At 46.7% G+C, this 27776-nt stretch overlaps 1 protein-coding gene across 1 annotated transcript; it reads right to left on the reverse strand.

Annotated features, from left to right (window-relative positions):
* Positions 1-27364, reverse strand: CSF3R (colony stimulating factor 3 receptor). Its single transcript, XM_048501008.1, has 16 exons — positions 27267-27364; positions 24994-25128; positions 24125-24424; positions 22284-22407; positions 20549-20736; positions 18285-18448; positions 17371-17530; positions 16423-16505; positions 14490-14700; positions 13468-13662; positions 11687-11788; positions 10735-10881; positions 3707-3847; positions 2507-2591; positions 1507-1588; positions 1-692 (listed from the first exon to the last, which is right to left on the reverse strand). Exons 2-16 carry the CDS (start codon positions 25112-25114, stop codon positions 192-194), a joined length of 2604 nt encoding a protein of 867 aa, XP_048356965.1. The 5' UTR covers positions 25115-25128; positions 27267-27364; the 3' UTR covers positions 1-191.
* Between the last annotated feature and the right edge of the window lie 412 nt (positions 27365-27776).

Consider the following 27776-nt stretch of genomic DNA (forward strand, 5'->3'; position numbering starts at 1 on the left):
ACACCGGTATGTCCTTGTTTCAATCAGTTAAGCAGTTAAGTGTAGACTGAATCTTTCCTCAACTGAATCTTGGAGAAAGCAGAGGCACCTGGCAGTACTTCCTTCATGGAGAAGAGGACTACGGTCGCAAGCAGGAACAGAATTGGATCAAGCCCCCTTGCGCCTCCAAAGCCAGCAAGGTGCCACAACCTTCAGAAGTTGCTCAGATCTTCATTCCCATTAATCTTTAGACCCTGCAGCAATGGGAACTCCACCAGGGCCCCATCCAGGAAGACAGCATCTTCTTGGAAACTGCAGCTGTGCACTCTTGCTGGCTGCTCGCCATGAAACCACAGGTTCTCATAGAGCTCTGGGCTGGGCGTCACGTCACCCAGAAGTGGCTGTGTGGAGTTGGAGCGCAAGTAGAGAGAGGACGGTGCCTCCTCCTGCCTGTGGTAGCTGTCCAAGAACACCCTGGCATACTGGACAGACTCTGAGCCATTCATGCGAGAAGCTGGCTTGGGGGTGCCAGATGGTAAAGCAGCATTGGCGTTAGAAGCATCCGACCACGGCCCATCTGACAGGGGCACGGGAGGGTCACTCTTCTCACTCTTCTCAGCGGAAAGGCATTTCTTCTTATCCTTTTCAAGCACTAAGATAGCAGGAATGATGATGGAACCAAGTTCCCCTAACCTGTTATCTAGGAGGGCCTCCTAGGGAGCAATTGGAAAGAAATGGAATGGTTAAAGCAAGCAGCCCAGAGCTTAACATGTAGCACAGAATTGCCTGCTAAGGTCACAGCATCTAAGCAGCATCTTGCCTGAGATCAGAGCTCAGGTTCCTTAGGCAGAGGTCCACGCCAGGTCTGATGGGGACTCCATCCCGTGTAAATAAGCCAAATTGTGCAGTGTTAGACTGCCTGGGAACGTGGAGGATTGGCACAACAGCTACTGGCAGACTTATATCCCATCTATTCAACTGGACGAGCACAGCAAGAATTTCACATTGCAGGCCCATTCTCATCTATCTTCCTTGTGGGTAGTTGTTGGACTTTTGTGTCTCACTGCAGAGTCTCACCTGTGAGCTGACTGGGGAGGGGAGTGGTTACAGGTAGGTAACATGACAGTGCACATCAGTGTGGGTTTTGCACACTTTCCCAGCAGAGGCACTGAACTGTAGGCAAGAAGAACACTGAAATGGCAGCCTATTGATTTGAAAGGGAGCAGTAGCAGGAGCTGCCATTTGTTGTGTGTATGTTTTGTTATCAAATCACAGTTGACTTATGGTGACCCCTGGTGGGGTTTTCAAGGCAAGGGCCATTGAGAGGTGGTTTGCCACTGCCTGCCTGGTATTTCTTGGAGGTCTCCATCCAACTACTCGCCAAGGTTGAGGCTGAGAGTGTGGGACTGGGCCAAAGTCAGCCAGCAAGTTTCAGTGGCAGATTGGGGATTCGAGCCAGGGTTTCCCAGATCCTACTCTGACACCTTAACCACAGAACCATGCTGGCTCTCAGGCCACCATCGTTACCTCTTGTAGAACTGCTGGAGCCCATTTGCCTAGACTGCTGTTGGCTGGATCAGGGACGCTGGGCCAGAACTGCATCTTCATCCTGTGGGTCACAGAGGAGAGAAACATGCTGAGACTTGGGAGGGGAGACGGGTATCTGGCCTCTCCACAAAGAGGGCAGCTAAAGCCAGCTCACACACTGACCTTGTGGGTTTGCCTCACCAGAAGCTCAAAAGCTCCTGGCTATCCCGATGTTCTGTGAAACTAAGGCAGCAGCCCTTCACATCCCACTCTCCTTGCACTTTATCCCTTCTCAACTGCTGGTCCTTCTCCTGCGCCCATCTGTATCTTCTGCCAGGTTATATCTTCCCACCTTGGTCCAAAGCATCTTCCTCTGGACCAGTTTTTGCAGCAAGCCAAAGCATGCTCATCCTGCTATTCTGTAGTCCTCCAAAAGTCTCACAGCATCCTGGTTGCCCAAAGATGATAACCACATGCATCCCATGAGGACCAGGACTAGCTCTGGGTGCTGTGGAAAACCCAGGCCTCTTTCTTTCCTCAGTGGCCTTCTTGCTGTTCCTGCTTGGTGGAATGTGCTGATGAATCCCAGCTGACTTATAGCAACCCTCATGGGTTTTTCAAGGCAAGAGACGAATAGACGTGGTTGGCCATTGCTTGCCTCTGCATAGCAACCCTAGATTTCCTTGGTGGACTCCTGTCTGAGTACTAACCAGGGCCACAACCTGCTTCGCTTCTGAAATTTGATGTAACCAAGTCAGCATCAACCAAGTCAGGGCTTTCCTGCCTAAGATGCACTATTTCAGCATTAACAAAAACTGAGTCCAGTAGCCAACTTTTCTTCTGCTGCACTGAAGTTCCTCCTGGCTCATCCAGAAGACTCATATTCTGGTCCTTGCCCCAGGTACTCTTGGCAGGCATCCTCTTTCTCTCTTAGCTCTATACAGCACAAAGCACTCAGATATTTAATCAAGTCTACCACCTAGCTCCTTCCCATTCTCACCTTTTGCTGTTCTCAAAACAGATAACCAGGACAATCAGCATGACCAAGAGCAGACCGATAAGCAGGTACGCAAATGAGAAGTCATCTGGAATGGAGAGCAGAGAATTAGCAGGCAGGAAGAGCTGGGCATTTTGAACTGAGCCAGCTAACACATGCATCCCTTCCATTTCTTGAATGTAGCATCAAATGGGACATGGGCAAATCAATTATCACAGGCAGAACTTTTATGTCTCCAGAAACTGAACCAATCAACTCAACCTTTTGAAGACTCCAAGATCCATCCATCCATCCATCCATCCATCCATCCATCCATCCATCCATCCATCCATCCATCCATCCATCCATCCATCCATCCATCCATCCATCCATCCATCCATCCATCCATCCATCCATCCATCCATCCATCCATCCATCCATCCATCCATCCATCCATCCATCCATCCATCCATCCTCTATCACCTACCTATCACCTACCTACCCACCTACCCACTTGACTTCCCCCGTATTTTATATTAGAACTGAATACTGCAGTGTTAACATTTTAAAAATTGAAATATACACACTCCCTCTCCTAAAGACTGGATTTATTTGCAGAGCACTGCTCTTCTTCTGCAAATCAGGCCTTTCTGTTTCAGACCTAAAAGTACTGGATGCCAGGAAAAACAAAAACAAACAAACAAACACTGGCAAGTTCTGGAAAGTCACGGATACTAAGGTCCAAGCTACATGCTGTGATTTTCAACATGGTGTATCAGAATTATCCAACCTAATTTTGAATGAGTCAGTCAGTCATGCATTAACTGAGAGTTCTCCACTGGGAACCCATTTCACAAGCACGTGGACCCCTGATTCGGATTTGGATTGTGGTGTGTGGGGAGGAAAGGGCTCCAGCCTTCCCTCCTGTGCTGATTTCCTGACCCAAAAATATCCCTGAGGGTGCTGTTTGTCTTGTTGAGGAGGGGGGTTGCAGAAGTAGCCCCTCAGTGCACATGCAGCACGTTTTCCTTGTGAACCATGGTTCTGATATGAATTGAGGCCCCACATACTTGGACAACGGGACTGGCTTATGACTGATTGAAAGCTAGCTAAGGAAGCCAGGCGCACTGCTCCAAAACACACAGCTTGAGCCTAGTTAATGGATCTCTCTCTTTTCGTGGCTTTCACCCCAAGCACCAGTTCCTCTTCCAGGGCTCTCCTTACCTGTTCCTTTGGTGTAGAGCATCAGGCTGGTTCCATTGGTGCTCCCAGCCACAGTGGAGGCCATGATGTGCACTTTGTACATAGTCATAGGCTTGAGATCTGTGATGGTGAATGAGTTCACAGAGGAGTTCACAACAGCACCTAGGAAGGAAGGCAGCCACTCTTAGCCAAGCCAGCATGGAAGGAAACAACAGGCCACAGGGGGAGCAAAGAAGGAGCTGGAGCCAGACTGCCAGTGGGAGGGGCTTGGCATCCAGCATCCAGTAGATGCATTGTTGAAGGCTTTCACAGCTGGCATCAATGGGGTGCTGTGTGGTTTCCGGGCTGTATGGCCGTGTTCTAGCAGCATTCTCTCCTGACGTTTCACCTGCATCTGTGGCTCATCAGATCCTCTGAAGATGCCAGCCACAGATGCTGGCGAAACGTCAGGAGAGAATGCTGCTAGAACACGGCCATACAGCCCGGAAACCACACAGCACCCCAATCCAGTAGAGGGTTTATTTCTCTCCTAAAGGTGGAGACAAACAAGGATTCAGGCGGCACTTGAACACACAACTTATGGACAGATGTCGGGAAAGAAAACATGGAACCTTCTGGAACCAGCAGAGAGGAGTAGCAGCAGAAGAGACTTGGCCAGGAAGAGCAGAGTGACCTGCTGGTGTTCATTTTGGAGGGCTTTTCTCAAAGCCACAGCTTTTAAAACAGTGTTATTTTAACAGGGGTTATCTCTTTTTCTCCTTGTAAGGCTGCTGAATCTGGAAGGTGGGGCTTAACAGGGGTTAACAGAGTTCATCTCTTGTTCCTCTTTGTCCTAAGAGGTGGGGTTTTTGTCCCTGAGGAGGTGGGGCTTTAATCTCCAGTCTCTAGGAACCAGCATGAGAGGAGCAGCAGCAGAAGAGACTTGGCACAGGAGAAGGAGCAGAGTGACCTAAGCTGGCGGTAACAAGCGCTGCTAATTTTAATTTCTAACTTTTTTTTTTCTAAATTAATAAGGACATATTTGACAGATAGTACGTGCAGATAGCTCCAGGGGCAGTGACTAAAAGCTTAATATCTAAATATCTAAACAAATCCAGATACATGAAGGCAGAAAGCCAGCAGGGGATGGGGGAGCTTTCCAGTGTTTTGCTCCTTGAGTGTCCCAAGGATGTATGATTATCTGCCACTAGGACAGAAGTCGTGGGTGTGCCCTCGCTGCAATGAGCTCTCCCTGGCACTCAAGGAACATTAATGCGTTCTCTTGAAGCCAAGAGTGGCAAAACCTGGAGAAGCTGAAAGAGGGAGGAGAGGGTGACAGACGAGGCTCAGGGGACCCTAGCAGCCGGGTCCCCACTCCCAAGGTGACATCTCTTCAGATGTCATGGAGAATGAAGACCTTGGGGATGGGAGGGGTGCCAGTCTGAGGTGGGGAAGATGCTCCCTTTAAGATGGGATCCCCTTCCTTAACTGGTTGATCAGCTATCCTCTAGCGACTGGAGGATAACTCCCCTTTGGGAGAAGTGGGGCTCCTTGTGGTGGGTGATTCGATCATTAGAAATGTAGAGAGTTGGGTTTGTGAGAGGCGTGATGACCGCATGGTGACTTGCCTGCCTGGTCGCGAAGGTTCACCCGGATGTCAACGCTTCGTCTAGATAGGCTTTTAGACAGTGCTGGGGTGGAGTCAGCAGTTGTAGGTCCACATTGGCACCAACGACATTGGGAAATGTACCCGGGAGGTTCTGTACGCTAAGAATTTAGGGCTGCTAGGGAAACAGGTTGAAGTCCAGGACCTCCAAGCGGTGGCATTCTCAGAAATGCTACCCGTTCCATGGCGCAAGAGGTGAGCTAGGCAATGCTGGAGATACAGGGTCTCAATGGAAGTGGATGAGAAGGTGGGTGTAAGGCAGAGGGTTTCTAGATTTGTCAGGAACTGGGGACCTTTTGGGACAAGGTAGGCCCTGTACAAATGGGATGGAGCTTCATCTTAACCAAAGAGGAACCAGGCTGCTGGCGCTTCCAACATGTAATTAAAAAAAGGTGGCAGAACTTAGCTTTTAAACTGGGATCACTGGGGGAAAGCCGACAGGAGCTGAGGTGACTTTGGTCTTCGGAATACAGTATCTATGGGGATGCAGACAGAGAGAGGAGGTTTTTCCTAAATCAACCACATACAAGTTTAGGGAACATAGCAATGTGCAGTATGTGACAAGGGATAAGATGTCTACAAAAAGACTTGAGGGTAAAAGCACATAGAAATCCCAGGTTAAGGAACCCAGGAGGACAGGGTATACAGGTGTCTCTATGCTAATAAGTAGAAGCATTCCTCGAACGTAAAATGGGGAGCTAGAGTACAGAGTTTTGAAGGAGGACTTTGATATAGTGGGCATTACATGAGACATGGTGGAATGAGGGAGAACCAGTGGGATGCTGTTCATACCAGGCTACAGGCTCTATAGGAAGGATGGGACAGGAAGCATTGGGAGTTGGAGTTGCCCTTTACATCCAAAGAGAAACGACATAGTATCACATAAAATAGACAATGCAAGGGGAGCTGGTTCCCCTACAGAATCACTATGGATATATCAATACCAGGTGTGAAGGACAGTTTAATATTAGGAATATATTATAAGTCCCCAGACCAAAGTGCACAAGAGGATTCTGAGATGGAAAAAAAAAAAAAAAAAAATTAGAGAGGCCAACAAAGAAACAAAATGCTATGTAGTGGTAATGGAGGTGATTTTAACTATCCCCATATAAACTGGAAAAATGCATGTTCAAGGTCATAGTATGGAGAGAGCATTCCTGGATATGCTAAATGACTGTGGCTTAGAAGCGGATGGATTTGTGGAACCAACCAGGGGAGAGGTGATCCTAGATCTAATTCTATATGGGACCCAGGACCTGGTGCAGGAGATCAGTGTTGTTGAGCCAATGGGGAACAAACCACAATGCTGTCAGATTCAGTATCTCAGCATGCAGTCTCAAGTGGCAACTACTAAGAAATGTAGTTACATTAAGCCTTCCAGAAAGGGAAATTTCTCAAAGATGATGGGGGGATAGTGCGCATGAGAGCTGAAAAGGAAAATCAAAGGAGAGTCAAAACTGTCCAGGATGCTTGGAGGTTATTTAAAAACACAGTAATAAAAGCTCAGCTGGAATGTGTTCCCTGGGTTAGAAAAGGCAGCACCCAGTCCAAAAGAAAGCCACCATATGGATTTAACAAGAGAGGTTGAGGAAATTATCAGAGAAAAGAAAATGTCTTTTAGAAAATGGAAGTCCAGTTTGGCTGATAGAAGAATATGAGAGGGGCACAAATGGTGTAAAGAGAAGCAAGTTAGCTGTAAGGGAGGCAAAAAAAGGATTATGAGGGCAGCATGGCTATGAACATCAAGACCAGCAACAAACAGTTCTTCAAGTACATCAATGGGAGGAAGCCAGCAAGAGAAGCGGTAGGCCCATTAGATGACAAAGGAGGAGACAAAGGGTGTGCTAAAAGATGTAGAGTGCAGAGAAGCTGAATGAATTCTTTGCATCTGTCTTCGCAAAGAGGGAGGTGAGGAACGATTCCTGCACCTGAACCAAGCTTCTTAGGAGGCGAATCAGAGGAACTAGCGAAGATAGTGGTAGACAAAGGGAAAGAAGTTCTGGCAGCCATTGATAAACTAAATGTTACCAAATCCCCTGGCCCAGATTGCATTCACCCAAGAGTTCTTAAAGAGCTCAAGCATGAAATTGCTGATCTTCTCAACTTTAATATGCAACTTATCCCTGAAATCAGGCTCCATCCCTGAGAGACTGGAAGATGGCCAATGTCACACCAATCTTTAAGAAAGGATCTAGGGGGGACCCGGGAAATTAGAGGCCAGTCAGTTTGACACATCTGTTCCCTGAGTAAATTAGTAGAATCTATCATTAAAAGATAACATTATATAAGACATGTAGAAAAGCAAGACCTGCTGAGAAAGAGTCAGCATGGCTTTTACAGAGAGCAAATCCTGTCTTACAAGAGCTTACTAGAGTTCTTTGAGGGTGTAAAACAGGCATGTGGACGAGGGTGAACCCGGTGGACATTGTCTACTTGGATTTCCAAAAGGCTTTTGACAAAGTTCCTCACCAGAGACTGTTGAGAAAACTCAGCAATGAAGGGAATAAGAGGGGAAGTCCTCCCTATGGATTAAAAACTGGTTGAGAAACAGGAAACAAAGGAGTGGAGTGTAAATGGGAAGTTCTGTGTGGAGATGCTCCGGGAGTGGTGTCCCCCAAGGATCCCGTTTGGGACCAGTGCTCTTTAACCTATTCATAAATGACCACAAAGGAGGGGTGCAGGTAGCAGTGGTGGCCAGAGTTTGCAGATGATACCAAATTATGTAGGGTGGGTGAGAGACTTCACAAAGGGATTGCTTGAGCTCCATGAGGATATGATAAATTAGGTGAGTGGGCTCAGAGAGGCCATGAAGTACAGTTCAATGTAGCAAAATGTAAAGTGATGCACATAGGGGCAAAAAATCCAAACTTCACATACACGCTACAGGGGTCAGTGCTATCAGTCACAGACCAGGAAAGGGATTTAGGAGTCTTAGTGGATAGTTCCATGGGAATGTCAACTCAATGCATGGCAGCTGTGAAAAAGGCAAACTCTATGCACAGGGATCATTAGAAAGAGGAATTGATAATAAAACTGCAAAGATTGTCATGCCCTTATATAAAGCAGTGGAGTGCGACCCCACTTACAGGTACTGTGTCCAGTTCTGGTCACTTGCATCTCAAAAAGGATATTGAGGGAGATAGAAAAAGGGCAGAGAGAAAGGGCAACAAGGATGATTAGGGGACTAGAGCACCTTCCATTATGAGGAGAGAACTGCAGCGTTTGGGACTCTTTAGTTTGGAGAGGATGCGGCTGAGGGGGGATATGATTGAAGTCTACAAAATTATGCATGGGGTAGAAAATGTTGACAGAGAGACATTTTTCTCTCTTTCTCACAATACTAGAACCAGGGGACATTCATTGAAAATGCTGGGGGGAAGAAGTGGGACTAATAAAAGGAAACACTTCTTCATAGCGTGTGATTGAATTGTTTGGAATATGCACTACACTTGGGGGGGGGTGGTGATGGCCACTAACCTGGATAGCTTTAAAAGGGGCTTGGACAGATTTATGGAGGAGAAGTTGATTTATGGCTACCAATCTTGATCCTCTTTGATCTGAGATTGCAAATGCCTTAACAGACCAAGGTGATAAAAGGGTGTGGCCATGAAGGCCATTGCGTTCACATCCTACATGTGAGCTCCCAAAGGCACCTGGTGGGCCACTGCGAGTAGCAGAGAGCTGGACTAGATGGACTTTGGTCTGATCCAGCTGGCTTGTTCTTATGTTCTTATGTTCTTATGGAACTTTGGTTTTATATACGAAAACAGCAGCAAGAATATTACATGCACAGAAATGGAAAACTCCAACTATTCCTACAATTGAAGAATAGTGGGTGAAGATAACTAAGTTAACTGCTATTAAAAGAAAATAACTTTAAGAGTTTGGATTTATACCCTGTTTTTCTCAGCTGTAAGGCGTGTCAAAGTGGCTTACAAGCTCCTTGCTTTCCTCTCCCCACACCTTGTGAGGTAGATGGGGCTGAGAGAGTTCCGAGAGAACTGAGACTAGCCAAAAGATCACCAGTAGGTGTCATGTGTAGGAACAGGGAAACAAATTCAGTTCACCAGATAAGAATCAGCCACTCATGTGGAGGAGTGGGAAGATCAAACCTGGTTCTCCAGATTAGAGTTCACTGCTCTAAACCACTACAACATGTTGACTTTGAAGGTTAAGGATTGTTAAATTAAAGACCCAACTGAGAAAAGTAAGACTGTTTATTAGTAATTATGCTAAAGATTTAATTTCATTGTGAAGCTTAATGGCCAAGTGGAGGATTTTAGGGTAAATATTACCTGCAGAAGAAACTGGAAGTTTCTGTGAACACTTTACAATTTGGTGATTTTCTGTCTTTGTGTATGCTTTTGACTTTAATTTTGAAGTAGAAATAATTTTTTTGGGGAAAAGAACATATAACACACAAGAAGCTGCCTTATACTGAGTGAGGCCATCATCAGCCATCAAGGTCAGCTGTGTCTACACAGACCAGGGGTGGTTCTCCAGGGTCTCAGGCCGAGGTCTTTTGCATCACCTACTGCCAGCTCCTTTAAACTAGAGATGCCAGGGATTGAACCGGGCACATTCAGCATGCAAAGCAAGGGCTCTTATAACTGAGTGACAGCCCTTCCCTTGTCCGGGCCACGGAGAGAAGCTATGGCAAGATCAGTACACGGGAAGGTCCAAGGGAAAGGAGAACCAGGAACTGGGAAGAAGAGAGAAAGGGGAAGCCTTAATGGACTAACTAACTGACTCCAGAACTGGAGCTCAGGTACTTGTTGACCTGTCCTGAGGCATTTATGCTATGGGGCCCTGAAGGGTTCCATCTTGCTCCCCAGACTGTTTAACTTCTATATGAAATTGCTGGAGGGATTTGGAGCGAGGTGGCATGAATATGGGGATGCAACCAGCTGGAGGACAGATTAAACTTCCTGTGTGCTGAAGTTCTGACCCAAATACATCCCTCAAAACCTGGAATTCGAGTTCCCATCATGGAACCTCAGGTGCATCTTTGGAGCAGCTGGATATCTTCCACAGGGACTCTGTTATGTGCAGATTGGCCCTTGGATTCCAGACCTTAGAGTCCAGACCTTGCTATGGATGAGGCTGAGTAATTTGGTAGAAAACAGAAGTAGCAACATGTTTGAGAGCTATGCAAAAACCAGTAGGGTGTAGTAGTTAGAACAGTGACCTTTGTTCTGGGAGACTTGGGTTTAAATCTCTACTCAGTTATGAATCCTGCTGGGTGACCTTGACTAGTCAACTTAACCTACTCCACAGTAGGATCAAACTACTTCTCCTGCTAGGAGGATCAAATGGAGAAGCATGCTGTTGTTATCTCCTGGGGGGAAGGGCAGGATGAACTGATACGGATCGACAGAGGGACTGAACTGTAGATGGGACTCACTGCTCATATCATCATTGGGGCTGATCCAGAAGATTGTGTAGCTGGTGATGAAGCCGTTGCGCAGTTCCAAAGGGATGGGATCCCAGAGAAGCTGAGCGGTTGTCTTGCTGATAGCCCCTGGGTGAAGTTGGGGACTCTCAGAAGGAGCTGTAGGAAGAGAGGATTGTTAATAGCAGACCACAGGACTGCGGGAAGTGCAGCTTCAGTGAGGCTTGGCAAGGCAAAGACTTACCTGCAGAACCTGTTCTTAGGTCCACAGCTTAGGAAATGTGGTGATGTCTGAGCATGTGCAGAGTGTTTGCTGGGTAACCACAAGTGGATGTGGCATCCAGGAAAGGTTATCCCCATATAAAAATTAGGCAGCGGGACTCAAAAGCAACATGAAGGAGAGTCTTTTCCCCCCTAAATATCTCTATTTCCAACTTCAGTGTCAGTAGGGTCATGGAGTGAATCTAATGGATCCATTTTGTTGACAGAGGTACTTCCTCTGGTTCAAGGAGCCTTCAGAAGATGCAGTAGGCTCAAGCAGATCTCTTTGCCCCAAGGGAGAGGGGTTACTGTTAGTGGATTTTTTTTTGCCATCAAACCACATCTAACTCATAGCAATCCTGGTGGGGGTTTTTAAGACAAGAGACATTCCGAGGTGGGTAGCCTTTGCCTGCCTGCCTCCGTGTCACAACCCTGGCATTCCAAGGAGGCCTCCCATCCAAATCCTTGCCAACCTCGACCCTGCTTAGCTTCTGAGATCTGACAAGGTCAGGCTAGCCTGGGCTATCCAGGTCAGGGTGTCAGTGGAATAAATCTATTGGATCTAATCGTGGACTTGTAAACAAATAGAAACAATGAACTCTCTCCAAGGCAAATGTCACCCTCCCAACAAAAAGCTTGTTTGAATGATAGTTGTATGCATCTATATCTCATCCATCTCCTGCGTGGCATGGCATCAGCATACCTTTCTGCCTGGTGTACGCTTCTGTACTCTGGGGCATTCCCACTCCATCCTCGTAGAGGGGGTAGATGGAAATAAGGTACCGCTGGTAAGGCTCAATGTTTTCTGGAAGAGACAAGGGAAAAGTTGTCTGGAGGATGTAGACCTGGAGTCAGAAGGGAAGGAAAAGCCCACAAGGAAGAGGTGGTCTTAAGAAGGCAGAGACACTACAGCAGAAAGGGGCCAGAAGTCTTTAAGTTAACCCATTTGGCCTCTAAGTCCAAGTCATATGTGAATTAACATGCTCTTTAGACGTGGTCTGGTTTATTGGACCGTGTTCAGCTTTGGGAAGTGGATAATCAGTCTTGTGAAAATAGCAGTTTCTGGTATTAACATTGGAATCCACAAAACTGCAGCTTAGGCAAGGTACCTCTCTTGCGTTTGGGTACAACAACAGCAGGATTCTGTTTTGTCAAATACTTATAAAAATCTGGTGGTTTATTAAAGGCAAGATCCCCCCCTCCCCCCCACATTGGTCTGTGTGAACATTTGAAAATGGACCAACTTCCCCTACATGTTCACATCCATCAAATTTAACAACTCACTTCATTCTTTGATTAGAGTCTGTCTAAGTGCATGTCTGCCATGTGGGGAAAAAGAAGTACAGTCAGAAGCGTCACATTTTCAGTGACCAAAATAGAAACACTTTAAAAAGAAACCAAGAGCCAAAGCCGACACATTCAGGGGCAAGAGCCACAGGTGCTCTCCGTGTGTCTGGGCCATTCAGGTAGATGGAATGTGGGTGCCAGTCTCCTTCTCACAACACGAAGTGGACTCAGGCCTGAGGTGTTGAACTCTCCTCTCTTTGCTTTCTGCTGCTCTTTCCCAGTAGGCCTTTTCCTTCCCACTTGGCTCTTATAGCACAACGAAGAAAACCACTTGAAGACATGGAGTGGAACTGGAATAGGAGGGCAAGGGGGAAGGAGAGCCAGCATGGTGTAGTGGTTAACAGCAGATGGATTCTAATCTGGAGAACCGGGTTTGATTCCCCACTCCTCCACCTGAGTGGCAGAGGCTTATCTGGTGAACCCAGATGTGTTTCCACACTCCTACATTCCTGCTAAGGTGGCGTTGGAGGCTGGAGGTTCATAGATTCATTCAAAACCCCTCTCAACCCCACCTACTCCACAAAGGTTGTTGTAGGGAGAGGAAGAGTAAGAAACTTATACGTCACAAAGTCTACTTACAGGAGAAGGTAGAGTGATATAAATCCAAAACTCTTCTTCTTTTCCCCCCAGCACCCCCATCCTGATGTACAAATCAATTCCCTGCATTAAACATGGCTGTCGTCATACTTCTGGACCTTAGAGAAGCTATTATGCTTATGGAAGTGGCAACTATTGTTTAGGGGGTAGCTTTGGCCATAAAATCAGCACTGTCTTTTCCCCAGATGCAGAGTTGCTCTTGGCCTCTGAAACAAGAAGAGCTGGTTTTTATACCCCGCTTTTATCTACTGAATGAAGTGGCTTACAATCATGTTCCCTTCTCCTCCTCATAATAAACATCTTGTGCGGGAGATGGGGCTGAGAGAGTTCTGAGAGAACTGTGACTAACCCAAGCTCATCCAGCAGGTTTAATGCAGAGGTGTGGGGAAACAAACCTGGTTTACCAGATTAGAGTCTGCTGCTCATGTGGAGGAGCAAAGAATCAAACCCAGATCTCCACATTAGAGTTCACCACTCTTAACCACTACACTGACTTTCAAACAGAGACACTCCCCACCCCCCACTCATGCCCTCACCCACCTTGGACCAGGACTTGTTTCTCCTCTCCATTTCGCAGTTTTGTCCAGCTAGTCTCAGAATCATCCAAGGAATTCACAGAGGTCAGCCTCTGCCACTCAATGATGTAGCTGGTGGTTGGTTCTCCTAGAGGATCCCAGCTCACACAGATGCTGTTTTCCCCAAGAGGAGAGGTTTGGATCCTGGGCACAGAAATACCTGAAATGATATTGGCAGACTATTAGATGGAAGCCCCAGGAGGCAGCAAAGCAGGCTTGCTTAGAAGAATTAGAAGCAGAAGAAGGAGAAGAAGGAGGAGGAGAAGAATAAGAGTTTAGATTTATATCCTCCCTCTCTCTCCTGTAAGGAGACTAAAATCTCCTTCCCCCCACCAACAAACATCCTGTGAGATGGGTGGGGCTGAGAGAGTTCCAAAGAACAGTCACCCAGCTGGCATGTGTTGGAGTGCACAAGCTAATCTAATTCACAAGAGAAGCCTCCACAGCTCAAGCGGCAGAGCAGGGAATCAAACCTGGTTCCCCAGGTTAGAGTGCACCTGCTCTTAACAACTATACCATGCTGGCTCCCAAGGGTGGAATCAAAGAACCTGGGAAGTCTGACTCCATAACAGCTATACCAGGACCAGCACTTCCTTGAAACAGCACTGTCCTCCACCCACTTAGTCTGTGGACTGGAAAATAATTTCATCATAAGTGTGTGAAATCCCAAACCTGGGACATGTTTTGTATGGATCCAGCTCCCATACTTTAAACTGGTGGGGTCTGCATGACCAGCTTTTACCGCATGGCCCAGTAAACATGCCTAATTTGTTTCCTGGACATGGCAAAGAATCCCACTGTTGCCACAAAGTAGCCAGGCCCAGGAATCTTGCTTGCCCAGCCCCTGACAGCTAATCGAGATGCCCTGGTAACGAACACGATTGCATTTTGAGACAGTGACCTCAGTGCAAGAGATGTTTAACTATCTCAAGGGGATTGCTAAGGTGCTGCCTCTAAACCGAGTTAAGGTGCTGCCTCTAAACCTACCTTTCTTCTGAAATGAGATCTTGGTAGGCGGGGATGTGCCTCTTGCATTGTAAGCCATGAGATAAATTCTCTGTGCTCCGATTGGCAAGGAGAAATTGCAGCGCAATTCTGTGGTGTTGCAGAGAGTGGACAGTTGACCACTGAGTTGCCTGGGGTCGAGGGTGGCCCAATAACCCAGGATTTTGCCCTTGGCCTCCTTTGGCTTCATAGGCTGTGCAAAGACATTGCAAGACAGACCAAAAAAGACTGTGTGAGAGAAGCGCTGTCCCTGAATGGTGAAAGTAGTTTACTGAGAGGACATTTGAGTCCCATTGAAAACACCATGAGCTGCTGATTTATTAGAAGTCAGTGACAATACCAGAAACGGGCCGGCTTGTGGATGGTCTATATTATATTAGAGACTCTAAGGCTCATTCTGCACATGCAAAATAATGCACTTTCAAACTGCTTTTAGTGCTCTTTGAAGCTGTGCGGAATAGCAAAATTCACTTGCAAACAGTCGTGAAAGTGGTTTGAAAACGTATTATTTTGCGTGTGCGGAAGGGGCCTAAGTTACAGTTAGCTGAATAGTCCAGACTGTATACATCGATTTATAGATCTGGTTCTTGGAATTTGATACCAGTCTAAGAGAATTGTTGATTTTGGAATTTGTATGATGCTCATACATTGAGTTCTACTATACATTTTGGCAGTTTAGTAGTGGTTTTGTAAAAGTGTGAACGTATTTAGTCAATTTCACTGCTAGCAGTGTTTGTACAATCGTGTTTACTGTTCCAGATTTAGTTGTACAATCCCCCCGCCCCCATGCTTTTTGTGTTTTGATAACCTACAGGTGGAGCCTGGAGATCTCTCCAAATAAATAGTTGCACTGGTGTGGTACTATACTGCACTGAAGTCCCTCCCTTCCCTGCTTTCTACAGACCCCAAATCTGCAGAAAATTCCCAACCCAGAGTTGGCAACCCTAGAAAAGAGTGTTAATTGGCTATGAATGATTAAAACATTGCCCCTGAAGAATCCAAAAGAATGGACTAGCAGCGCAGATCTACAACTGTACCACTTTCACTAAGTTCTACCAGTGCCGTGAGGGATGCTGGCCATTTGGCTAGGACAGGGGTAGGGAACCTGCGGCTCTCCAGATGTTCAGGAACTACAATTCCCATCAGCCTCTGTCAGCATGGCCAATTGGCCATGCTGGTAGGGGCTGATGGGAATTGTAGTTCCTGACCATCTGGAGAGCCGCAGGTTCCCTACCCCTGGGCTAGGAGGTTAGAGACTCCCAGATCTTTCCCATAAATGCCAGAATCCATGGTTCTCAGAGTTCCTTGGGTAAGGAAGTGAGACTGAATAATAGACAAATTTAAGTCTGCAGAGTCAGGGCTGGGAATTCCCTACATACTGTGTGTTGAAAAGAAAACGGGTTATACACCAGGTTATACTGTTATCTGATGAGGGGAGCTTCGACGGATGAAAGCTTACACCCTAGAAATCGTTTTGGTCTTTAAGGTACTACTGAACTTGAATCTTGCTCAGAGCACACAAGGGAAATCCAAATTCTACTCCCAGAAGGGGCGTGGTTTGCAACCGAAATAAATTATTCAAAAGTGCAAACACTGGTTTCATTTGCCTGATCTTCCCCTTTTGTTGTCAGTAGAAGGAGAAGTCTTGTTGCCTGCATCTTACTGAGAATACTATATTCCCACCCCTTTTTGTACACCATTTCCAATCTTCCCCAAAAGGCTACGAAGCTGCTTTGACAAAACTGCTTTTGTTTAAAAAGAAAAGCGCTGTCAAAATTGTGGAGCACAGCACGGCTGTTTATCCGGCCCTTGAACATGGACCATAAAAAATTGTGAGATAAATCCAAGGAATGGGGGTTTCCTTGCCATGGAGGCATTTGCAAAGTATGGAGCTGGAGGGTGGGGGGGGGCTTACCTTCCACAGCAGTTGCACCTGTGTTCCCTGTCCATCCTCCCCGGGCTTCATCTTCCACCAGACATCAAGTTCCCCTGAAGGCACTGGAGGAGAAAGGGGTTTTTGGTGACTGTCCTGGCCAGAATGGCAGGCTTCAGCCTCAAAAATGGTTCCAGTCATAGTTTCTTTAGGGAAAAGCTACCCCAACTTTGAAAAACAAGACTATGTTCTAGGATTGCCAGATGTCTCTTGGCCACCAGCATGGGAGGGGTGGGTGGGTTAGGGCAGTGGTGAGATTCAAATAATTTAACAACTGGTTGTTTAACAAGCACCATTTTAACAACCAGTTCTACCGAAGTGGTGCGAACCTGCTGAATCCCACCACTGGGTTAGGGTTGCTAGATCCAGATTGGCAAACTCCTGGAGATCTGTGGGTGGAGCCTGGGGAGGTCAGGGACCTCAGTGGGGTACAATGCCACAGAGTCCACCCTCCAAAGTACCCATTTTCTCCACAGGAACTGATCTCAGTAGTCTAGAAATGAATGGTAATTCCAGAGAATCCCTAGGTCCCATCTGGACGCTGGCATCCCTACTATGTTCTGATGTCTGAAACAATTGCCAGGGTGGGGTGGGGGATGGGAGTTCTACTGTTCCTTCCAGTGCTGGTTGCCCACATCTGTATAGCCTCAGGATAGCGTGATCTTGTCAGATGTCAGAAGCTAAGTGGGGTCGGCCTTGGCTAGTATTTGGATGGGAAATCTCCAAGAAACACCACGGGGGTAGGCAGTGGCAGACCACCTGTGAATGCCTTTTGCCTTGAAAACCCTATGGGGTCGCCATAAGTCATTGTGATTTGTTAGCACACAAAAAAGTGCTGGTCCGTGAAAATATAACCCACTGACAGGAGTAATTGCATATTTGGGTTTGTCCCATGTTCCCTTTGCTACTAGGCTTTAGAGCCATGCCTACCATGCCCACTGTCCTCATGAGTGGTAAAGGTCTTTGTAGGACTCCAGTTGCTCATATATCTGGCTCCAAGTTTCTGGCAGCGCATCTGGACTTGATAGGAGATGCCAAAGAGGAAGCCACAGTGCTGTACTTGCCTGGTGGAGCCACCAACATTCTGCACCTGGTGGCAGAACACAAAAAAACCAGTCCATCTGCAATATAGCTTGCCTATTGCCACTGCTTCCAAAGGCCCTTGGATAGTTTTTCCCAGGTTCTGATGTCACTGGAGGGGTACCCGGGAGCCTGGGCAACAGTGTGCTAATCCAGGATCACATTTGCTGGTCCACGTGAGCTCCAAACCAAGTTGGGGAATGGCAGCCATCCAGGACAAATTAACCTGGTTTATAGTTGTATGAGTCCAGACCTGGAAGGCCCAGGCTAGTCTGATCTCATCAGATCTCAGAAACTAAGCAGGGTCAGCCCTGGTTAGTGCTTGGATGGGAGACCACCAAGGAAGTCCAGGGTTGCTATGCAGGGGAAGGCCAGGGCAAAGCATCACTATTCGCCTATTGTCTTGAAAACCCTACGGGGTCACCATAAATCAGTGGCAACTTGACGACACTTTCTACCACCACCGTGTTATGATCATAGGCTAGTGGTGGGACTTGCTTTCACTGCGCCAGCAAGAAGCAGGAGCATAGACCAGCAATGAAAGTGTGCAGCTGAACGGATCCCAGCTTGCAAATTGCCAGGGAATGGTTTGGGAAGGAGGTTGGACAGTGCAAGTACTGGGGGAAGAGTGCATGGGTGGGAGTAGAGGGCAGTCCGGGCAACTGTGAAGATGACGGCACAGAAAAGCCTGCCCTATAGGGATGCAAAGAGGCACTTGAAATAAAATCCAGGCAAAACCAATGAGATTCTAAGATGCCACTCACCAGTGTCCATTCCTGGTCACCAGCCTTGCGGTAGCGCAGGTCACATGACTGCTTCATGTACTCCTGGTCTTTGGCTGCATCCCAGGCCACAGACACACAGTGCAACTCCTCAGCGACAGACTGGATGGACTGGACAGACTGGACAGTTGGTGGATCCAGCTTGACTGGAATGACAAGTGAACGGCAAAGTCTAAATGAAGCCTTTTCAGCCATGTTGTAGAGAAGATGAGCCCCCCCCCCAACCCCTGCAGAGCCTCATTGGGGGGCCTGAATCTCTCCTGGGCTTCAGCTAGTGCTCCATCCATGTTCTTCTGCTTCATGCAGTGATTATTGTAGGTATCAGCTGCCTTTTACTGCATTATCCTGTACCTTGTGATCCACTTTCTCCATTGTTTAGAGTATACCTTGCCTTTGAAAGTTGGTGGTTAGGTCCGTTTTCTATTCTGCGGTAGCCCTGACTAGGCTGAGCTTGTCAGAGCTTGGAGGTTAAGCCAAGTCAACCATGGTTAGCCCTTGGATGAGAGACCAACAAGGAAGACCAGGGTTGCTATGTAGAAGCAGGTAGTGGCAAACCACCTCTGCTCATCTCTTGCCTTGACAGCCCCATGGTCTTGAGGTTGCCATGAGTCAATTGTGACGTGACAACACGCCATTATTATTAGTCCTATGCCATTCTGTCTGATTACATTGTGTTCTATCCTGCAATCTGCCTTGTGTCTCAGTGAGAAAGGAGGACTATAAAACAAATAAATAAATGAACGAATAAAATGCAAAGTTGTCAGGTCCCAGTGCCATGTAGCCCAATACTCAGACTGGCAGCAGCTGAGTTCTCTCCTAGATGGCTGCTTAGGACAGAGTTCTCTCTGACTACACACAAAGTGTGTGTTCCTCCACAGAAATGTTACCACTTTTTCCGGAATCCAAGTTAATAATAGCAAATCGGACAAAGGCTGATAATTACTCAAGTCTAGTGTGTCCTCTGTACATTAGCCTGAATGGCCCAGGCTAGGCAGAACTCAGAAGCTAAGCAAGATTGGCCATGGTTAATACTTCAACGGGAGATCACCAATGAAGCAAAGAGTCACTATGCAGGCAACGGCAAACCATCTCTGTTCTTCTCTTGCTTTGGAAACCCTACGGTTTCCATGATGGCAGCAACTTGATGGCTCTTTCCATCACTAATGGGTCCAGGGATTTTTTTTCCAGAACAGACCTTACACTGTCTCTTTTAAGACCAAAGGCAGCAGATCCTTAAACAATGAGCCATTTTTTAAACCATCCAATGAGATATTCCATTCCAGATCTCTAACCAAGAGGGACAGGAATCCAATATGAGTCTCCCGGTATTCTGCCTCCATCCTCAGATGGCCTTAAATGAGGTTGGTGAATGGAAAAGCACCCATAACAGAAAATGAATGGAAACCTCCGAACATGTAGAATCCTGGTGGTTAAAACGGAGTCCAAATTGGAATGGACACAATCAACTCAGTCTGCAAAGCCTTTTGCAAACAAGTCATCATATTCCCCTGACACACCTGCTGTTAAATCCTGGGGATGCAGATGTAAGAAGCCTCCTTTGGCTAGAGCAGCATAGCTAGATGACACAGTATAAAAATGGCAGTGGTAAGCAAATTCATTTTTGGGGCCTCCATGCAGTAGTTTTTACTTAGTACAAACAGCTTATCTGGAGAGGCAGAATATAAATCTTTGAAATAAAAACAAAGAAATTGGATTTGGCTCAATTCCGCCCCCCTGCCCACCCACCCACACTGTTGCTCTCACTATTGTTCCCGATTCCCCCTGTCCCTCAGTTTCCCAGAGAACAAGGACACTGAGCATCTGTGTGTTTGGTTTGGGGTGCTAGGGACACTTGTGCCAATGACTCATAGATTCTTCCAGTTCCAAAGGCCAACCAATCCGTCGTTCGTTTCTAAGCCAAATCTGATGAAGGGAGCCTTGAATCTCAAAAGCCCAGACATTTTGTTGGTCTTTAAGGTGCTACTGGACTCAAACCTTGCCTACTGCAGACTGACAAGGCTACCCACCTGAAGCCAAATCCAACATAATTCCTAATTGGGAGTACTGTTAAAATGCTGAACCGAGAGAATCTGCATTCTATTTTTGTCATGGGGATATTAAGGTCTTTTAAAAGTCGCTTGGCATTTTCCCCTCTCCACAATTCATTTCCGCTCTCTTGCAAATTAAATTAAAATCCTGCGTTTCTTCTCATACGAACCCTATCTGGGTAAACCACTCCCACATACCTAAGTCCATTGGGTCTGCACAAAGGATCTCTGATTGTACAACTCCCAGGCCGTTGTGCATTGTCACCCAGAAAGCCATAGGTTGGTAAAGGTGGAGATTTTGGCGAGGAATGGTGCAAGAATTCTGGTTTGCCTCTGGGATGCAGTCTGGGATGGGATCCTGGAGGACAGCACATCCACTTTGACTCCTGCACAACCAAGAGAATAGGCAGTCAGTGGGGCCGGGCCATTATAGCCTCAGCCTTCTAGCATTTGTGAACCTCTGCTCTCCATACTAAGCAACACAGAAGATACTGCATTCCACAGAATTGTAGTATGTGCTGCTGACTGCTGGAGGAGCCTATTGTGTGAGTTTTCTCACTCTGTTGGCCCTCTCCAGGAAAGAAAGCGATGATTGGGTGGGAAAGAACCCTGTGCGATTCCATGATACTAACTGCAGAACCTCTGGGCCTATAACCTTTAAGAATGCAGAGTGTACATGGCATGCAAATTCCACTGTGCTGTATGCATTCTGCATTCTCACAGGTTATGAGCCCTGAATCACGCAGTGAATGTCATGACTAAATAAAGATTTAAATCTGGATCTCTCAAGTCACTATATAGCCAGTATCCCATGCTGAGTCTGGGATAGGAAAACAACACAGGAAGAGTTAGGCTTCCTAGCCTTGCTACCATATCAATGTGGTGATGATCTCCAGATACATAGAGATACAAATAGTTTGCCCTCAGTGTGGGGTAAAAGCAGGTTGTATGTGAAAGGGTGAAAAAAGTGAGGAGGAAAGGGTGAGAAAGGCCACCTACCTCATGCCACTTTGCTCCTTGAAGTACATTTAATGTATTTAAATAATGCACATACTGCCTTCCAACTGAAATGTTGTCAAAATGGTGTTGAGACACCAGTGGCCACATTCAGCAAAACGAAATAAAATAAATTTCACAGAACTACACATAACTTGACATTCCACCCTTTAAACTAACCATTACAGGAAATGAAAAGGAGGAAAACCTTCCACACCTGTGCCCCAGTGTATGCAAAGGGGTGGCAGACCTTCAAGTGGGATCCTTGCATGAACCCTGCATGCCCAGAAATGGCACCGCACTCTTGCTAGTGCCCAAGGACATTTTAATATTTATGTCTACCCTGCTGCACTGCCTGCATGTTAGTAACTATATGTTAAAAATTCTGGTTAGAGAAACCCAAATTGAACTTGCTTTCAATCATGCAGCAGGCAGTTACCTCCAGGGAAAGTAATGCTTAAAATTTCTATGAGCCTGAGTTGGCTCAGGATAATGACATGGGCGGAGGAGGCACACCTACCCCCCCCCACCCTTCAATGCTGTTTCCCAGAGAGAAAGCAGCTGCAGGAGGGAGTAATTTGCCCCACTTTGGAGCTGCATGCCCAATACTCAATGCATGCACTTGACTCACTGAAATTTGAAACAAATTAGGGAGAAAGGCTAAGCAGGTCTACTCAGAAGTCTGTCCCATATGGTTCAGTGGTGCTTACTCCTAGGAAAATTGCCTTGGGATCACAGCCTTAGTGTGCATACATGTGCAGCAACAGTTGAAGTGGGCCTGCAAAGTGAAAATGTATACCCACATAGATTTATTCAGAATAGATGCTGGGAAACGGTCCAAGCGTTTAGTTTTTACACAAGAGGTTCTGCAAAATAGCCCAGACTGTCCCACACATTTCATTTGGCAACTACCTTTCCCGCAATTCCCTCTCTTTACCTGGAGGCCTTCAGAGTAGTATGGACTTGGAGGAGGCTGTCTTCTCCAGGGTCCCACTGGCACTTCACATTCCTGGTGGTGTCATTCATGATACAGGTGAGGTTTTGGGGTTGCGATGGAGGATCTGAACAAAGATCACATGGGACAAAAGCAGAAAGTGAGGGGTAGAGCCTGAGTTCCTTCTCTAGACCTCTAACTGGTCCAAGTCAGGGCTATACCAGGGGATTTACTTTGAAGACCAAGCTTAGAAACCCACAATGGGTGACACGTAAAGGGAAACAATACCTTTGGATATGAGCACAGTGCATCTCTTACAGAGACAAAGAGAGATAGAAATCAGTGTGGTGTAGTGTAGTGGCTTCAGTGTCAGATTAGCATCTGAGAGGTCAATTCCCCACTTCAAAAATGAAAGTAGATACAAACCAGTTTGGTAAGATTCGGGACCTTTTGAACATGGTCTCATGGTCCCCACTGCAGCTTCAGCCCCCTTGTTCCCAGAAACGCAGCAGCCATGCAGGAGTCCCCACTGTTGGCAGATCAAACGCGCGATCTGCTCCGGGGCTATCCTGATTGGCTGCTGTGTTGTGCTGGGGCGGGAATTTTTTTACTTTCAAACTGACAGATCCACGTCTGCACAAGAATGCACAGAACGACTCTACGCGGAGACGAAGAAACAGGCGATTAAAACAAAGCCCTGTTTCTGCGCACCTCCATGTCCTTGGATCCACGTGGATACGACGTGTAGCACTGCTTTGTACTGCCTTCTACTCAGTCAATCAGTCAAAACCGGCCCCATGTTGCTTTGTATCCACGAGGATCTCTGGTCCACGAAATAAAAAAAGGGGCTGATTGGATGGGAGGCTCCACGTCACTTGCAAGGGCGGGTAGCTTGAATCTGGATTCACCCCCCCCCCCTTCCCCACCGCTCCAGATTGCCCACGAGTTTTTCGAAAAGGTCTACTTCCTTCCAGGTTCTAAAATAGCCTGTGCTGGGGGCGCACGGGGGAGCGCCAGAAACGGGATGAATGCGCTTTCGGCACTGATGAAGTGGGGAGTTCTGCAGGAAACCTGGATATTTGGAGTGACGAGCACGCATCTAATTGTGAGTGGGGAATCGACCAGTGACTCAGGTTCGAGTCTCTACGCTGCCATGGAATTTTGCTGGGTGACCTTGGGCCAGTCATACACTATCAGCCTAGCCAGGATAAAATGAATAATGTTAGTCAATTTGAGACCCCATAGGGGAGAAAAACAGAGTATCCATAAAAGTGATTAAGTATTAACTTTCTAAGCCACAGCTTGGCTTAACTGCAGGAATTCTCTGCTTCTGCCCACCCTCAACATAACAAAGACCATGGTGACTAGCTGGGTATATCTAATGCCCACTGGTTTTATTCTCAGGTGGTGCGGACATGAGTAAAATAGAGCATGGAATGTAGGTGGGGAAACTTGTGAAAGAAACAGAAAACAATAAAAGCAGGAGTTGGGGTTTAGAAATCATTAAATGCATATCAGGAGATTTAAATTTCTTGATCATCTTGATTACTTGAGGAACCCAAGAAGCTCATGGTGTTCACAGCCAAACTGGAGGCACCTGTTGCGAATCCTGCCCAGGTTCCGTTCAGCTCTTTCAGGACAGAATGCTCCCTAGAGCAATGGGATCAATGTCCCTGCTTTCTCTGTTCCTCTGGGAAGAGCAGCTTGGCTCATTTGCTAAAGACATCTGACACTGTTTGCTCGGTGGGTGCCTTTTTGAGGCTACTCTCCAATCTCCTTTATGCTTGCTCCCTTAAAGCAATGAAAATTCCCAAGTCCTAGCACAAGAGCAGACCAATGCTTACATCCAGCGTGGATCTGTTTCAGGTTCAAAAGGTGCGGTTTCTCATCCTTCAACACGCAGCAGCCCAGGCTGACCGTAGTCCTGTTGAGAGGGCCGATGGTGATGTTTGAAAATTCCATCGCACCACCAGGGCTGTACTGGACACCTTGGAGAAGCTCGCCATCCAGTTTCCACATCATCTGGATTTCTCCATCCTTGCGAAAGGGGCAGTGGTTCCTCCAGATGGTGCAAGAAGCCGTAACCGTTGATCCCCAGAGAACAATGGGTGAGTCCACTGCCAGGTTGCTACATCCGAGGGCTCCTGCTGTGGAAGCCAAGAAGATCACAAGTCACATCTCGAGGCTGGGAGAGCAGATCTACATTCAGAGATCCACTCTTGGGCTTGTTGACTTAGCCTGAATGCCTCCCCCGCCCCACCATGCCCCTGGTCCTCCCCAAATCTTAGGGCACACAAATCCACATTGCGTGGTGGACATGCAGTTGAAGCCCTTGGCAGCTTCTCTTTCAGATGCTAGTATCACCCTAAAGACCAACAATCTGCCCGGAGCCTGGCTTCTGCCAGGAAAGGTGCATAATATAAATCAAACAAAATAATACAAAAGATTTCCAGGATATGAGCTTTGACTCTTGAAAGTTACCCTGGAAATCTTGTTGGTCTTTAAGGTCCTACTGGACTTGAATCTGGTTGTTCTACTTCAGACCAACACAGCTACCCACCCGAAACAATCTTTTAGGTCCCACAGAGTGTGTGGGTAACGACAAAATAGCTTCTGCTGCAGACAGTCCTGCAGTGGTGCCCCAAATCTGTCATTAGAGGTAATCTTACAGCCCATCTGGGCCCAACTTGAGTAGGCACAGCAGACTACGTACCTCCAGGAATCAGAAGGAAGATGATGCAATATTCCAGATGTCTCCTTGGGAATTTATTTCTTGTTGCCATGATTTTATTTGGGACGTCTTGAGTTACTTGGTATTTACACAGAGGCACCATGACATTTTCCTTTCCTGCAATTCACACAATGACATTTTCTGAATCAACTGGTGACAGAGAAGAGCCGTTCTGTTGTGGCAATGAATCCATCCAGTACTAAACCCAGCTCTGAAGACAAAAATAGAGTTGACCTAATAATGTTCGCAAATTGCCTAATCCTTTTTTATTGAATACAGCATCCATTAGGAAGATGTAAAGAAGAGTAATTAATATTCCTCGACAGGATGGGGCAAAATTGAAAGGAGGCACCTCAGGATAATGGTGAATCATCTCCAAGGCTAGCAAACTCCGTTTGTCAACATCAGGCGATAACTAATCTAGACAAACCAGTTAGGCCAGACATGGCCATTTTTTCTGGAGGCACCACGACAGAAGCCCTCTGCAGGCCTGGTACCTTCAGGCAGGATAAAAATGCCTGCTTGCATGCATTCTCTGTAAGATGGCTGGGGCAGTTAGCTATGCTCAGGGGGTAGGAGAGGCAGCCTAAGAGCCAGAGGCACAACTTGCCATGTTCTATTCCTTCTCACTTTGTCCGTGGCAAAGACACACAGACAGGTGAAACGAGAGAAGGATCAGGTCTCTCTTCTCTAAAAGTAATTCTGATTATGGTGGGTTTTCTGGGCTGTGTGGCCATGATCTGGTAGATCTTGTTCCTAACGTTTCGCCTGCATCATCTAGACACAGTGTGACTTCTCTCTGTGATACACCTCTGAAGATGCCAGCCACAGATGCACGCGAAACGTTAGGAACAATATCTACCAAACCATGGCCACACAGCCCGGAAAACCCACCACAACCAGTTAATTCTGATTAGTCAGGCATGCCGTGCTATGGTGGGATTTGGAGAATGCTTTTTACACAAATGAGCAAGGAGGTGAAGTCTGCATTTTCCTGTCCCTTCTCTCCCTGTGTGATGTGTTTAAATCCCCCCCCGCCCCCCACAAATAAGCTCGCCTGCTCCTCAATAAGAACTGGTAGGCAGGGCTGGGAAGCCAAAAGCTTAAATGAAAAAGGTGCAAGGGCTTAACTCTCGTATCGTCTGTCCAATTAATCTATTCCTGCCAACAAGTATTGAACAGCATACAATTACGGTTATGGTCTTTCCACTTTCCTCATTGGTGATAAATGCCCAGGCATTGTCATAGATGAGAGAGTCCCGGAGACTTCTGGGGTCTTTCTCATATTTGTTTTTTGCAAACTATGCTAGCAGAGTGCATTAGAAGCAAATTAAGCCTCTTGGATCAGACAGCAAGATTATGGACCAGAGTCCAAAAGGGCCACTATTTTTGGTCTTCAGTTTCAGCTCATGCCAACCAATTTAATTTCTCTCTCTCTCAGTGTGGTTAGGCTTAAGGATTTGACCAATAAAGTCATACTATTAAAGGAAAAGAAAGCTCTCTCTTTCTCTCTCTGCCTTTCCCCAAATTCAGACCACAAATGTTTTTTCCAAGCATCTTCACTAATGAAAGATCAAGAATGGTCTTTTCTGGCAAGGAGCTCTTTTGGGTTTGACCTAAAAAGTTTTTTTTTTAATCTTAAAAAATTAGCTATAGAATCCAACTCAGACGGAGGACTAAAATGATAGGTAACATTGACAAATATCAGTTCTGCCCCCATCCTGTTATCCTGGTAGATGTCCCTCCCTTGAGCTGTTGTTCGCCCCAGAAAGGGGGAGGGCAATAATATAAGCGCTTGTTTTCCTTACATAATAGCAGCCCAGCAAGGTATGTGTACATGTGGATTTGTCTCTTGAAAATGGTGCAGAAGGCAGGGCTGAAACAATTTGCCCCCCCTACACCCTCAGTGGCTGTTTCGGTGGTTGAAAAATGAGCAAGTTGTCGTTTGAACCTTTCGTGAAACCCATATTCAACAATCAAGATGGTTCAAATTGATGACATGTCTGGGATAGAGAGATGAAAACATTAGACCCACACTTCCTATTTGAGAGTGAAGTAACAATCCATTTGCCTCAGAATTGCCAACAATTCTAGGGCCTCATTCAACACCAAAAGACTTGGAGAGTACAAAAATATGTGCACAGTTTAGCAGCTTGCCTGCCTGGACATCAGCTCAGAGACGCATGAGCTTGTGTCCCACTCTACAATCACAAAACAAAATCAGGAGGTCTAGGATCTTCCTCCCCACAACTCACCTCAACTCAGTATCGGCTGATGCCATGAGAACCTCCACACAGACAACTAGAGGCAAATCCATGTGCTCCCCAGTTCTGCTCCCCCTGATTTGTTCCTCAAAATGAAAAGCAAAGGTCACCCACGCAGAAGGAGCCGTTGGTTTCTCCGTTGCATGCTCTCTCTCTTTCTCCCTCTGTTACTGAGAACAAGGTGATTGCAAAAGCCTTCTCCAGAGGCGTTTATCGGACCAACTGTGCTTCGCAGGAAGCTCTGTGGCTGGCACACTTGCCTTGCAGCACTGTGCAAGATAGATGCCCATTGCCTCAACTTCCCTAACCCACACTGTTTTATAAGGGCCTTACCCACTCCCGGCAGTGGGGCAATCCTCACCTTTGCTGTTACACGCTGGGATTCTGAGAAGAGAAAGAGCTAAACAGATGATCTTTAGAGGAGAGGGAGGAACGAAGGGCTAGGCTGAACCATGGAGCAAATCATACCGAGATTTAGAAGTGAAAAGAAATTATTAAATT

This window comes from Sphaerodactylus townsendi, linkage group LG06 (genome assembly GCF_021028975.2).
Source record: "Sphaerodactylus townsendi isolate TG3544 linkage group LG06, MPM_Stown_v2.3, whole genome shotgun sequence".
NCBI lineage: Eukaryota > Metazoa > Chordata > Lepidosauria > Squamata > Sphaerodactylidae > Sphaerodactylus > Sphaerodactylus townsendi.

Coding starts and splice junctions, on each gene's coding strand:
- CSF3R (XM_048501008.1), bottom strand. CDS start 25,114: ATGGTGCCTCTGTGTAAATACCAAGTAACTCAAGACGTCCCAAATAAA. Junction 17,531..18,284: donor GTGACCAGGAATGGACACTG/GTGAGTGGCATC, acceptor TTCTGCCACCAG/GTGCAGAATGTTGGTGGCTC. Junction 14,701..16,422: donor AGGTGCAACTGCTGTGGAAG/GTAAGCCCCCCC, acceptor GTCTTTGCACAG/CCTATGAAGCCAAAGGAGGC.